Source organism: Pseudophryne corroboree, chromosome 9 (genome assembly GCF_028390025.1).
Source record: "Pseudophryne corroboree isolate aPseCor3 chromosome 9, aPseCor3.hap2, whole genome shotgun sequence".
Lineage (NCBI taxonomy): Eukaryota > Metazoa > Chordata > Amphibia > Anura > Myobatrachidae > Pseudophryne > Pseudophryne corroboree.
Window position 1 is genome coordinate 77,999,117 of NC_086452.1, and position 13,283 is coordinate 78,012,399.

The 13,283-nt window shown below is 46.7% G+C and overlaps 1 protein-coding gene across 1 annotated transcript in view; it reads left to right on the plus strand.

Moving 5' to 3' along the window:
- TTC39A (tetratricopeptide repeat domain 39A) overlaps positions 1–13,283 on the plus strand; it is a 179,401-nt gene that overhangs the window by 86,554 nt on the left and 79,564 nt on the right. The window contains exon 3 of the mRNA XM_063939557.1: positions 12,620–12,751. Coding sequence (XP_063795627.1) covers positions 12,620–12,751 — 132 coding nt within the window. The remainder of the gene's footprint in view (positions 1–12,619; positions 12,752–13,283) is intronic.

Here is a 13,283-nt window from a genome sequence, read left to right on the forward strand (position 1 = left end):
TCACAGGTTTCCATTATCATTATACTATGATGGGTTATTGCTATTCACTTGCTGTTCATTCACAGAAAGTTAGTGACTTCATGATTCACTGATCTATGTTTCTTTCCACCCAGCATTGTGTGCTATTTATTTACCTCAGGAATGTCCAGCTGATCCTGGCAGCACCTCTCTCATTGGTTTGCTCATTGTGGAGAGCATTGATAATATTCAGGGCACATCTCACTGAGGCATGTTTGCTAACATTACTCAAAAGTGAAACTTTATACTATATAAGGTCAGTTTGCACCTGTTCACTTGGATGGTCCTCCCAGCAGGGTGAGCCCACTTTGCACTGTTTGAGCCACATCTGCAAATTTGAAGTGTGCCTGTTTGAAAGCGATGCACGCTACGGCACAGAATCCAGTTTTTCTGTTCTCCAGGGAGATTTCATGCCCTAGCCCAAGATGGCCACCAAGATCACCACTGAGTATGTGGAGAGGCCATCTTGTCTTTTCCTGTGTAGAGTGACATGATGGGAGACAGAAGTCTCCTGCTTAGCTCCTATGAGAGACCTGCTATAAACCTGTTCCAGCATCCATGCACCACTACCCATTTGCAGTATACATTCACCTGCTAGTGATCTGTATGAAACCCCACTCCACTGAAGCTCTGCTCCGTCAGAACCAGTGTGTAACAGTATGGCTGTACCTGCTATCAATAAACCGTCACTGGTTTAGTAAGTGGGCTTTTAATAGTTTGAGTCATCTGCTGGTGTATGCCTAAATAACTGCAATCTCAACACCTGCACACATTTCCAACAATACAGATGGGCAAAAGTGCAACTCTCGCAGCAAGTCCAACCACCTACAGTTGAAACTCAGAAAATTAGAATATCGTGCCAAAGTTAATTTATTTCAGTAATTCAACTTAAAAGGTGAAATTAAGATATTATATAGACTCATTACATGCAAAGTGAGATATTTCAAGCCTTTATTTGTAATAATTTTGATGATTGTGGCTTACAGTTTAAGATAACCCCAAATCCAAAATCTCAGAAAATTAGAATATTGCATAAAATCAATAAAAAAAAGGATTTTAAATACAGAAATGTCGGCCCTCTGAAAAGTATAATCATGCATATGTACTCAGTACCTGGTGTGGCCCCTTTTGCATGAATTACTGTCTCAATGCATGGCATGGATTCTTCAGCCTGTGGCACTGCTGAGGTGTTATGGAAGACCAGGATGCTTCAATAGCGGCCTTCAGCTCTTCTGCATTGTTCGTCTCATGTCTCTCATCTTTCTCTTGGCAATGCCCCGTAGATTCTCTATGAGGTTCAGGTCAGGCGAGTTTGCTGGCCAATCCAGCACAGTAATCCCACGGTCATTGAATCAGGTTTTGGTACTTTTGGCAGTGTAGGCAGGTGCCAAGTCCTGCTGGAAAATGAAGTCCGCATCTCCATAAAGCTTGTCTACTAAAGGAAGCATGAAGTGCTCTAAAAGGCCCTGATAGACGACTGCGTTGACTCTGGACTTAGGTGGTCATTCCGAGTTGATCGCAGCCAGCAACTTTTTGCTGCTGGTGCGATCAACTAATCCACGCCTATGGGGGAGTGTATTTTAGCTTAGCAGGGCTGCGTTCGCATGTGCAGCCCTGCCAAGCTAAAAAAGTTTTGTGCTGCTGAAGAGTAAGGCTGGTTATACTTACCCTGTGCGACGGATCCAGCGACGTTCCTCGCGGCTTTGACGTCAGACATCCGCCCTCCGTTTGCCTGGACACGCCTGCGTTCGGACGACCACTCCTCAAAAACGGCATCCAACGGTGAGTATCTGCCCCGGAACGCCTCTCCGCTGTCAATCTTCTTGCGTTCGGCGCTGCGTCTTCTTTCTTCGCTGTGCGCGCCGTTGCCTGGCGACGTCCGTCGCCGGGCAACGGTGCGCAATGCGCACGCCGCGCATGCGCAGTTCCGACCCGTTTGCACCGCAGCGAAGAACCGCTGCGTGCGAACGGGTCGGAATGACCCCCTTAATAAAGCACAGTTGACCAACACCAGCAGATGACATGGCTCACCAAATCAACACCGACTGTGGAAACTTCACACTGGACTTCAAGCATCTTGGATTGTGTGCTTCTCCATTCTTCCTCCATACTCTGGGACCTTGGTTTCCAAATGAGATGCAAAATTTGCTCTCATCAGAAAAGAGGACTTTGGACCACTGAGCAACAGACCAGTTCTTTTTTTTCTTTAGCCCAGGTAAGACGCTTCTGACATTGTTTGTTGTTCAGGAGCGGCTTGACAAGAGGAATACGACATTTGAAGCCCATGTCCAGGATCCGTAGGCGTGTGGTAGCTCTTGATGCACTAACTCCAGCCTCAGTCCACTCCTTGTGAAGCTCCCCCACACTTTTAAATGGCCTTTTCCTGACAATCCTCTCCAGGCTGCGGCCATCCCTGCTGCTTGTGCACCTTTTTCTTCCACGCTTTTCCCTTCCACTTAACTTTCTATTAATGTGCTTTGATACAGCACTTTGAGAACAACCACCTTCTTTAGCAATTTCCTTTTTGAGGCTTTCCCTTCTTGTGGAGGGTGTCAGTGATGGTTTTCTGCACAACTGTCAGGTCAGCAGCCTTCCCCATAATTGTGAATTGTACTGAACCAGACTGAGAGACCATTTAAAGGCTCAGGAACTCTTTGCAGGTGCTTTTGATTAATTAGCTGATTTGGGTGTGACACTTTGAGCCTACAATATTCTAATTTTCTGAGATTTTGGATTTTGGATTTTCGTAAACTGTAAGCCACAATCATCAAAATTATAACAAATAAAGGCTTGAAATATCGCACTTTGCATGTAATGAGTCTATATAAGGGATACGGTCATTAGTTCGACACCACTTACGTCGAACACTATTTGTCGACATGCATTAGGTAGACAGTCATTAGGTCGACATGGTCATTAGGTCGACATGTACTAGGTCGACAGTTCAAAAGGTCGACATGAGTTTTTCAAATTTTTTAAACATTTTTTGGACTTTGTCAAAGTCGAAAAATATTGCAGTACACACATCATGTACAAACTACACACAGATGGCCTCCGTGCGCGTACTTGCTCTGCCGTGCGTGCGCATATTCGCAATTTGCGTATGGTCGCTCCCGCGGACCTGCGTATCAGCGCGTGGTATGAGTATTTACGGTAGAGTTTGTGAACGCATGGAAAAGCCATCAAAACACATAACATATTTAATCCAAATAGTGCACATTTTACACATAGCCTCCCTGCACCACAGCAGCAAGTTACAGCAGTTTAAATGGTTTCAGAAAAAGGGATTCACCTTTACAGGATAGGAGGGGACAGAACAAGGTTATAAGGTGGTGTTTGGTATCCAGCTGTAGGGTATTTTAAGGGTAATATTCCGGTGTTGGTTTGAGGAAGATCGCATGTTCCTGCGATCTAGTTATGTGCAGGAGCAGAATATAGATATAAACTGTATTTACTGTACATTATGTATGCGGCGGGAATCCAGAGGAGACCACCCACAAGAGCAGTTGGAACAGACATCGCCCACCTATTCAAACTGACCTATGACCTCTCCTGTACTGTAAATGACCATCCCTGTGTCCAATGGACAAAGAGATTACAGTATCCATTGTTTAAGGTTTTGGAAGAATTGTATAAAGAGAGCCTGCTGCAGGCCTGGTCAGACACAAGACTCACAAAGTTATCTATCAGATGACCGAGGACCAGACTGGGTAGCGCGGCGAATCCAATCACGTATGTACCATTGACTGTAGCCATTATTCTGTTATATTGTATTGTATTGTATATATTGCAACCCCCTTTCAGTAATAATACGGTGTGGTGTCGGAACCCAGCAGTTTAATTACAGTCTGGTGTCGTGTCTTCCTTTCCCTGCTAAGGTTTAAGGTGTATCATTATCGCATTGCATAGCTGTTAAGGGTTTGTGGTGTATCTCTGGGTGTGTACGCGCTGTGTGTACTTTGTACCGTCAGCGCGGCGTTTATACGCAAAGTCCGTACACAGTACGGGACTCTTTACGCTAATAGCATAAAAAAGTACGTAGAGTGTGTATTAAGTATAGCGGCCGCAGCGGCTCCATGGTAAAGTGTATTTAAGGTGTGTTTAAGGTATAGTTTTCATTCCTGTATATAAATCAGCATTCTCAACTTTTTAAAATACTTCTTGGTTTATATATTGCTTAAATTAATCTGGAGTGTGTGGGCCAGCAGGACTCTCTTTATTACATGTAGCAAGTTTGTGCATATGGGGGGTAATTCCAAGTTGATCGCAGCAGGAATTTTGATAGCAGTTGGGCAAAACCATGTGCACTGCAGGGGAGGCAGATTTAACATGTGCAGAGAGAGTTAGATTTGGGTGTGGTGTGTTCAATCTGCAATCTAATTTGCAGTGTAAAAATAAAGCAGCCAGTATTTACCCTGCACAGAAACAAAATAACCCACCCAAATCTAACTCTCTCTGCAAATGTTATATCTGCCCCCCCTGCAGTGCACATGGTTTTGCCCAACTGCTAAAAATTTTCCTGCTGCGATCAACTTGGAATTACCCCCATGAAGCAGGAAAGTGGTTGATTATACCAGCAATGTGCAAACAGGTGCAACACTGGTCACATATCCAGTACCGGACAAGAGACTAGGATTCTCATCTTGTGCAAATTGCAGTCACTCGGCTGGGGCAAAATTGCTGGGCACTCCTCCCTCCCCCGCAAGGGATGTCCCCTAAAATGCCACCTCTCCTTCCTTTTATCTTTATCATTAATCCTATTTCTGTATTGCACCACAAAACCAGATGGACGCCTTGCCTAACATCTACCCCTGGCATGTTCAAAATCCTGGTACTCCACAAAAGCCACATTGGCACAAATCTTGTTATGTACTTTGTAAATTATTCCTAAAAGAAGATTGATGGTAGCCCTGTGCTAATTGATGCAGCTGGTTTGCTTGGTAAAGGAGAACACCCATAGTCTCCAAACGAGTACAAATACACACAGAAAAATTTAACCAGAAACCAGCGCTGTTTCAGAAGAAAGTAATTCCCCGTTGTTCAAAAATTCTTTACTTTTATCACGCACATTAGAAAAACACTTACAGGACAATTCTGTTTCGCGTGCCCATAAAAGTATCTTTAAACATCGGAGGACTGCTCAATTTTCATCACACAGACATCTCTAATTGATAGACACTTACATTAGCTTTCTATCACGCGTTCCCATAAAGGTATCTTTTCTCAGGTACACGTATTCCTTAGAGATTGTCCACCACAAAGATCACCTCAGCAGATCGACTCCCAAGAAAGGAATTTTTTTAATGTAAAAATATATATAAAAAATATAAAAACAGTACAAAATTTCCAAAACTTCACAGGAAACTGGATCAAGTAGTTATATTTTTTATATGTATTTTTACATTAAAAAAAATCCTTTCTTGGGAGTCGATCTAGTGAGGTGATCTTTGTGGTGGACAATCTCTAAGGGATACGTGTACCTGAGAAAAGATACCTTTATGAGAACGGGTGGTCTTCAGTATGCCGGCATACCGACACTTATTCTCCCTCGCGGGGGTCCACGACCCCCCTGGAGGGAGAATAAAATAGCGCACCGTGCCCGTAGCGTGGCGAGCACAGCGAGCCCGCAAGGGGCTCATTTGCGCTTGCCACACTGTCGGTAAGCCGGCGGTCGGGCTCCCGGCGCCGGTATGCTGGTCGCCGGGAGCCCGACCGCCGGCAGATCGTAGTGAACCCATGGGAACGCGTGATAAAAAGCTAATGTAAGTGTCTATCAATTAGAGATGTCTGTGTGATGAAAATTGAGCACTCCTCCGATGTTTAAAGATGGGCACGCGAGACAGAATTGTCCTGTAAGTGTTTTTCTAATGTGCATGATAAAAGTAAAGAATCTTTGAACAATGGGGAATTACTTCTGAAACAGCGCTGGTTTCTGGTTACATTTTTCTGTGTGTATTTGTACTTTGTAAATTACATGCACCGACTGCAGTTCCAGGTCTGCTAATCTTGTGATGGATCACTGTATATAAGAGTGGGGGCACGTAATTGCCTAGAACACAGGTTCTCAAACTCGGCGCTCAGAACCCCACACAGTTCATGTTTTGCAGGTGACCTGTACATTTTTAAAATGTGACAGTTGGTGATACACAGTGCACCTGCCGGGTTACATGGAAAACGTAAACCGCGTGGGGTCCTGAGAACCGAGTTTGAGAACCACTGGCCTAGAGCAACAAACCATAACTACACTACCAAAGTCTGCAGATAGAACCATAGGGCCTGATTCTAAATTGGACGGATCTCCCTTCATGGCAGAATCTTGGCCGGCTCTCTCTTTGTGTGAAATGGGCGTTTTGGGGTGGGATCTGGATGATAACCATGTGATCACATGGAATTATTCCATCTTGTTGGAGTGTTCCATGCTATTCTGAGTCGTGCACACAGAGAAAGGTAGCCTGTTTCAGATGGATTTCTTGGACCCAATCTAAGCCTTTGCGTCATTACGCCATGCCACCTTGCGGCATAATGCCCCATTAAGCAGCTGTATGGGAGGAAGTGGAGCCAAAATGATACCCATGAATCATGGCATTATGATGCAAGGGGATGGGTCTGCAATTGTGGTCAGTTAGAGTGGGTTTCTAGGTACTTGGGACAGGCGCCCAGCATCCTCTACGGACTACGAGAAAAAGATTTACCGGTATGTTTAAAATCTTATTTTCTCTTACGTCCTAGAGGATGCTGGGGACTCCGTAAGGACCATGGGGATTATACCAAAGCTCCCAAACGGGTGGGAGAGTGCGGATGACTCTGCAGCACCGATTGAGCAAAGAGGAGGTCCTCCTCAGCCAGGGTATCAAACTTCTAGAACTTTGCAAAGGTGTTTGAACCCGACCAAGTGGCAGCTCGGCATAGTTGCAGTGCCGAGACCCCTCGGGTAGCCGCCCAAGACGAGCCCACCTTCCTAGTGGAATGGGCCTTAACAGATTTTGGTAACGGCAATCCAGCCGTAGAATGCGCCTGCTGAATCGTGTTACAGATACAGCGAGCAATAGTCTGCTTTGAAGCAGGGGCGCCAACCTTGTTGGCCGCATATTGGACAAACAGTGCTTCTGTTTTTCTGACTCTAGCCGTTCTGGCCACGTAAATTTTCAAAGCCCTGACTACATCAAGGGACTCGGAATCCTCCAAGTCGCGCATAACCACAGGCACCACAATAGGTTGGTTCATATGAAAAGATGACACCACCTTAGGCAAGAATTGAGGACGGGTCCGCAATTCTGCTCTATCCATGTGGAAAACTACCGTAGATAGGGGCTTTTTTGAGACAAAGCCGCCAATTCCGACACTCGCCTAGCCGAAGCCAAGGCTAACAACACGACCACTTTCCAAGTGAGATATTTCAACTCCACCGTGGTTCAAACCAGTGTGACTTAAGGAAACTCAACACCACGTTAAGGTCCCAAGGCGCCACCGGAGGTACAAAAGGAGGCTGAATATGCAGCACTCCCTTCACAAAAGTCAAATTGTCAAAAGCCAATTCTTTTTGAAAGAAAATGGATAAGGCCGAAATCTGAACCTTAATGGAGCCTAATTTTAGGCCCAAATTCACTCCAGTTTGTAGGAAGTGAAGGAAACGGCCCAGATGGAATTCTTCCGTAGGAGCATTCCTGGCCTCACACCAAGCAACATATTTTCGCCATATACGGTGATAATGTTTAGCTGTGACGTCCTTCCTAGCCTTTATCAGAGTAGGAATGACCTCATCCAGAATGCCCTTTTCCGCTAGGATCCGGCGTTCAACCGCCATGCCGTCAAACGCAGCCGCGGTAAGTTCTTGGAACAGACAGGGCCCCTGTTGCAACAGGTCCTGTCGTAGAGGAAGAGGCCATGGATCTTCTGTGAGCATTTCCAGTAGATCTGGATACCAGGTCCTTCGTGGCCAATCTGGAACAATGAGAATTGTCTGTACTCCACTTTTCCTTATTATTCTCAACACCTTTGGGATGAGAGGAAGAGGAGGAAACACATAGACCGACTGGAACACCCACGGTGTCACTAGGGCGTCTACAGCTACCGCCTGAGGGTCTTTTGATCTGGCGCAATACCTCTGTAGCTTTTTGTTGAGGCGGGATGCCATCATGTCTATTTGGGGCAGTCCCCACTGACTTGCAATCTGTGCGAAGACTTCCTGATGAAGTCCCCACTCTCCCGGATGCAGGTCGTGTCTGCTGAGGAAGTCTGCTTCCCAGTTGTCCACTCCCGGAATGAACACTGCTGACAGTGCGCTTACATGATTTTCCGCCCAGCGAAGAATCCTGGCGGCTTCCGCCATTACCACTCTGCTCCTTGTGCCGCCTTGGCAGTTTACATGAGCCACTGCGGTGATGTTGTCTGACTGGATCAGAACTGGTCTGTCGCGAAGTAAGGTCTCCGCTTGACGTAGGGCGTTGTATATGGCCCTCAGTTCCAGGATGTTGATGTGAAGACAAGTCTCTTGACTTGACCAAAGACCTTGGAAGTTTCTTCCCTGCGTGACTGCTCCCCAACCTCGGAGGCTCGCGTCCGTGGTCACCAGGATCCAGTCCTGAATGCCGAACCTGCGGCCTTCTAGAATGTGAGCACTCTGCAGCCACCACAGGAGAGATACCCTGGCTCTGGGGGACAGGGTGATCAACTGGTGAGTTTGTAGATGTGACCCGGTCCACTTGTCCAGTATGTCCCATTGGAAAGTCCTCGCATGGAACCTGCCGAAGGGAATGGCTTCGTATGATGCCACCATCTTTCCCAGAACTCGAGTGCAGTGATGCACTGACACCTGTTTTGGCTTCAATAAGTTCCTGACCAGAGTCATGAGTTCCTGAGCTTTTTCTATCGGAAGATTTACTCTTTTCTGGTCTGTATCCAGAATCATGCCCAAGAAAGTCAGACGAGTCGTAGGAACCAACTGCGACTTCGGGATATTGAGAATCCAGCCGTTTTGCTGTAACACCTTCAGTGAAAGTGAGACGCTGTTCAGCAATTGCTCTCTTGATCTCGCTTTTATGAGGAGATCGTCCAAGTACGGGATAATTGTGACACCTTGCTTGCGCAGGAGCACCATCATTTCCGCCATCACCTTGGTGAAAATCCTCGGGGCCGTGGAAAGCCCAAACGGCAACGTCTGAAATTGGTAATGACAATCCTGTACCGCAAATCTCAGGTACGCCTGATGAGGTGGATAAATGGGAACATGAAGGTATGCATCCTTTATGTCCAGAGATACCATAAAATCCCCCCCTTCCAGGCTGGCGATGACCGCTCTTAGCGATTCCATCTTGAACTTGAACCTTTTCAAGTATAGGTTCAGGGATTTTAAATTTAAAATGGGTCTGACCGAACCGTCCGGTTTCGGGACTACAAACAGGGATGAGTAATATCCCCTCCCTTGTTGAAGCAGGGGAACCTTGACCACCACCTGTTGAAGATACAATTTGTGAATTGCATTTAACACTATCTCCCTTTCTGGGGGAGAGGCTGGTAGGGCTGATTTAAAAAACCGGCGAGGAGGCACCTCTTCGAACTCCAGCTTGTAACCTGTGAGTGAACTCAGATGTGGCTGAAAACTCGAAGATGTGCCCCCACTGGGGCGGACTCCTGTAGCGGAGCCCCAGCGTCATGCGGTGGATTTTGTAGAGGCCGGGGAGGACTTCTGTTCCTGGGAACTAGCTGTGTTGTGTAGCTTTTTTCCTCTGCCCTTACCTCTGGCAAGAAAGGACGCACCTCATACTTTCTTGTTTCTTTGTGATCGAAAGGACTGCATTTGATAATGTGGCGCTTTCTTAGGCTGTGAGGGAATATAAGGCAAACAATTTGATTTACCAGCTGTAGCTGTGGACACCAGGTCCGAGAAACCTTCCCCAAACAATTCCTCACCCTTGTAAGGTAAAACCTCCATATGCCTCTTTGAGTCGGCATCACCTGTCCATTGGCCCTCATTCCGAGTTGTTCGCTCGCAAGCTGCTTTTAGCAGCTTTGCACACGCTAAGCCGCCGCCTACTGGGAGTGAATCTTAGCTTATCAAAATTGCGAACGAAAGATTTGCAATATTGCGAAAAGACTTCTCTGTGCAGTTCCTGAGTAGCTCGAGACTTACTCTGCCAGTGCGATCAGTTCAGTGCTTGTCGTTCCTAGTTTGACGTCACAAACACACCCAGCGTTCGCTCAGACACTCCTCCGTTTCTCCAGCCACTCCCGCGTTTTTCCCAGAAACTGTAGCGTTTTTTCGCACACACCCATAAAACGGCCAGTTTCCGCCCAGAAACACCCACTTCCTGTCAATCACATTACGATCACCAGAACGAAGAAAAAACCTCGTAATGCCATGAGTAAAATACCTAACTGCATAGCAAATTTACTTGGCGCAGTCGCACTGCGGACATTGCGCATGCGCATTAGCGACTAATCGCTCCGTTGCGAGAAAAAAATAACGAGCGAACAACTCGGAATGACCCCCATTGTTGGGTCCATAGGACTCGTCTAGCAGAAATCGACATAGCGTTGATTTTAGAACCCAGTAGACTAATGTCTCTTTGAGCATCTCTCATATATAAGACAGCATCTTTTATATGCCCTAGGGTCAATAAAATGGTATCCTTCTCTAGGGTCACAATATTCGCTGATAAGGTATCTGTCCATGCTGCTACAGCGCTACAAACCCAGGCCGACGCAATCGCCGGTCTGAGTAAGGTACCAGAATGTGTGTAAATGGACTTTAAGGTAACCTCCTGCTTGCGGTCAGCAGGATCCCTGAGGGTAGCCGTATCTTGGGATGGCAGCGCTACCTTTTTGGATAAGCGTGTCAATGCTTTGTCCACCCTAGGGGAGGATTCCCACCGTATCCTGTCCGTTTGCGGGAAATGATACGCCATAAGAATCCGTTTGGGAATCTGCAGTTTTTTGTCTGGAGATTCCCAAGCTTTTTCACATAATTCGTTCAACTCATGTGAGGGGCGGAAAGGTTACCTCAGGTTTCTTTCCCTTATACATGTGTACCTTCGTGTCAGGGTCAGGGGGTTCCTCTGTGATATGCAAAACATCTTTTATTGCAATAATCATATATCGAATACATTTAGCCAATTTTGGCTGTAACTTTGCATCATCGTAGTCGACACTGGAGTCGGAATCCGTGTCGGTATCTGTGTCTACAATTTGGGATAGTGGGTGCTTTTGAGACCCCGAAGGTCCCTGCGACATAGGGGCAGACATGGGTTGAGTCCCTGGCTGTTCCCTAGCTTCAGCTTTGTGTAATCTTTTGTGCAATAAATTTACATTAGCACTTAAAACATTCCACATATCCATCCAGTCAGGTGTCGGCATTGTCGACGGAGACACCACATTCATTTTCTCCTCCTCCTCCTCCTGAAAGCCTTCTACCTCAGACATGTCGACACACGCGTACCGACACACCACACACTCAGGGAATCCTCTTATCTGAAGACAGTTCCCCCAAAAGGCCCTTTGGAGAGACAGAGAGAGAATATGCCAGCACACACCCAGCGCTATATAACCCAGGAAAACACACTATATAAATATATGTTTACCCAGTAGCGCTGTTTGTAATATATATAAATGCGCCAAATTATGTGCCTCCCCCCTCTTCTTCAAAACCCTCTTTCACCGTGGATTAAGCAGGGGAGATTCCGGGGAGCTTCCTTTCAGCGCTGTGCTGTGGAGAAAATGGCGCTGGTGAGTGCTGAGGGAGAAGCCCCGCCCCCTCGGCGGCGGGTTTCTGTCCCGCTCAAATATACTAAAAACTGGCGGGGGCTCTTTATATATACAGTGACCATCTGTATATATATATATATACTTTTGCCAGAGAGAGGTTTATATGCTGCCCAGGGCGCCCCCCCTGCGCCCTGCACCCTTACAGTAACTGCCGTGTGTGAGGTGTATGGGAGCAATGGCGCACAGCTTCACCGCTGTGCGTTACCTCAGTGAAGATCATGAAGTCTTCTGCCGCCTCTGAAGTCTTCTTTTCTTCTCATACTCACCCGGCTTCTACCTTCCGGCTCTGTGAGGAGGACGACGGCGCGGCTCTGGGACGGACGGCGAGGGTGAGACCTGCGTACCGATCCCTCTGGAGCTAATGGTGTCCAGTAGCCTAAGAAGCAGAGCCTTGAAACTCACAGAAGTAGGTCTGCTTCTCTCCCCTCAGTCCCTCGATGCAGGGAGTCTGTTGCCAGCAGGCTCCCTGAACATAAAAAACCTAACAAATATACTTTCTGACAGGAAACTCAGGAGAGCTCCCTGTAATGCACCCAGTCTCCTCTGGGCACCGTAGTAAACTGGAGGAGGGGCATAGAGGGAGGAGCCAGTGCACACCCATACCTTAAGTCTTTCTTAAAGTGCCCATGTCTCCTGCGGAGCCCGTCTATCCCCATGGTCCTTACGGAGTCCCCAGCATCCTCTAGGACGTAAGAGAAATATAATTAATATCTTTTAATGCACATTTGTTTAGAAATTTTACCTGGCATTAAGTTTTTGTAAAGAAAGCTGGGCAAGTTGGGGTGGGAGGGTGAGCTGGCATTATGATGTATTCTTAAATTATTTTATTTTAAATACACAGGTCCAAGGAGAGCATGTACCATGCACTCACTTATGCCACCATGCTGGAAATGCAAGCCATGATGACCTTTGACCCTCATGACATAATGAATGCTGGAAACACCATGAAAGAGGCGCAGGCCGTCTGTCAGAGGTTTGTACGGTGACTTATTACACTGAGATGACCACAAATTATAAAGCTCAAACTTGCAGCAGAATAATAATGCATGCAATTAAAGAAAGTCATATAGAAGATGTTATTTTAAACCAAAATAAGCTGAGAGCTGTAATGATGTGTCTCAGGCACCACGCCCCCCGTCATTGCCCCCCCCCCCCCTCCCCCTCCTCGCTGAGCTGACCTGGCTGCTCCCTCCCACAGAGAGCAGCCAGGAAGTCGGCAAGTATGAACTAGATTTAAGCTATAATTTCTCTATTGCATTCTAGAAAATGTCAGAATATGTTTGTTTGCTGCAGGCAACACCACCACTTTTCTGTTTTAGAAGCTTTAGTAAATTTACCCCTAAATCTCTCTGCACGTTTTAAATCTGCCCCACCTCCAATGCAACAAGCTTTTTTTTGCAAAGGTGCAAATGTCCTCTTTTTTTTGCTCCCAACTTTGAGTCAGCCCCGGTATGGTTCCACTTACAGCTCTAAACAGGTCGCAGTGGATCGGCACAGCGGCTTAC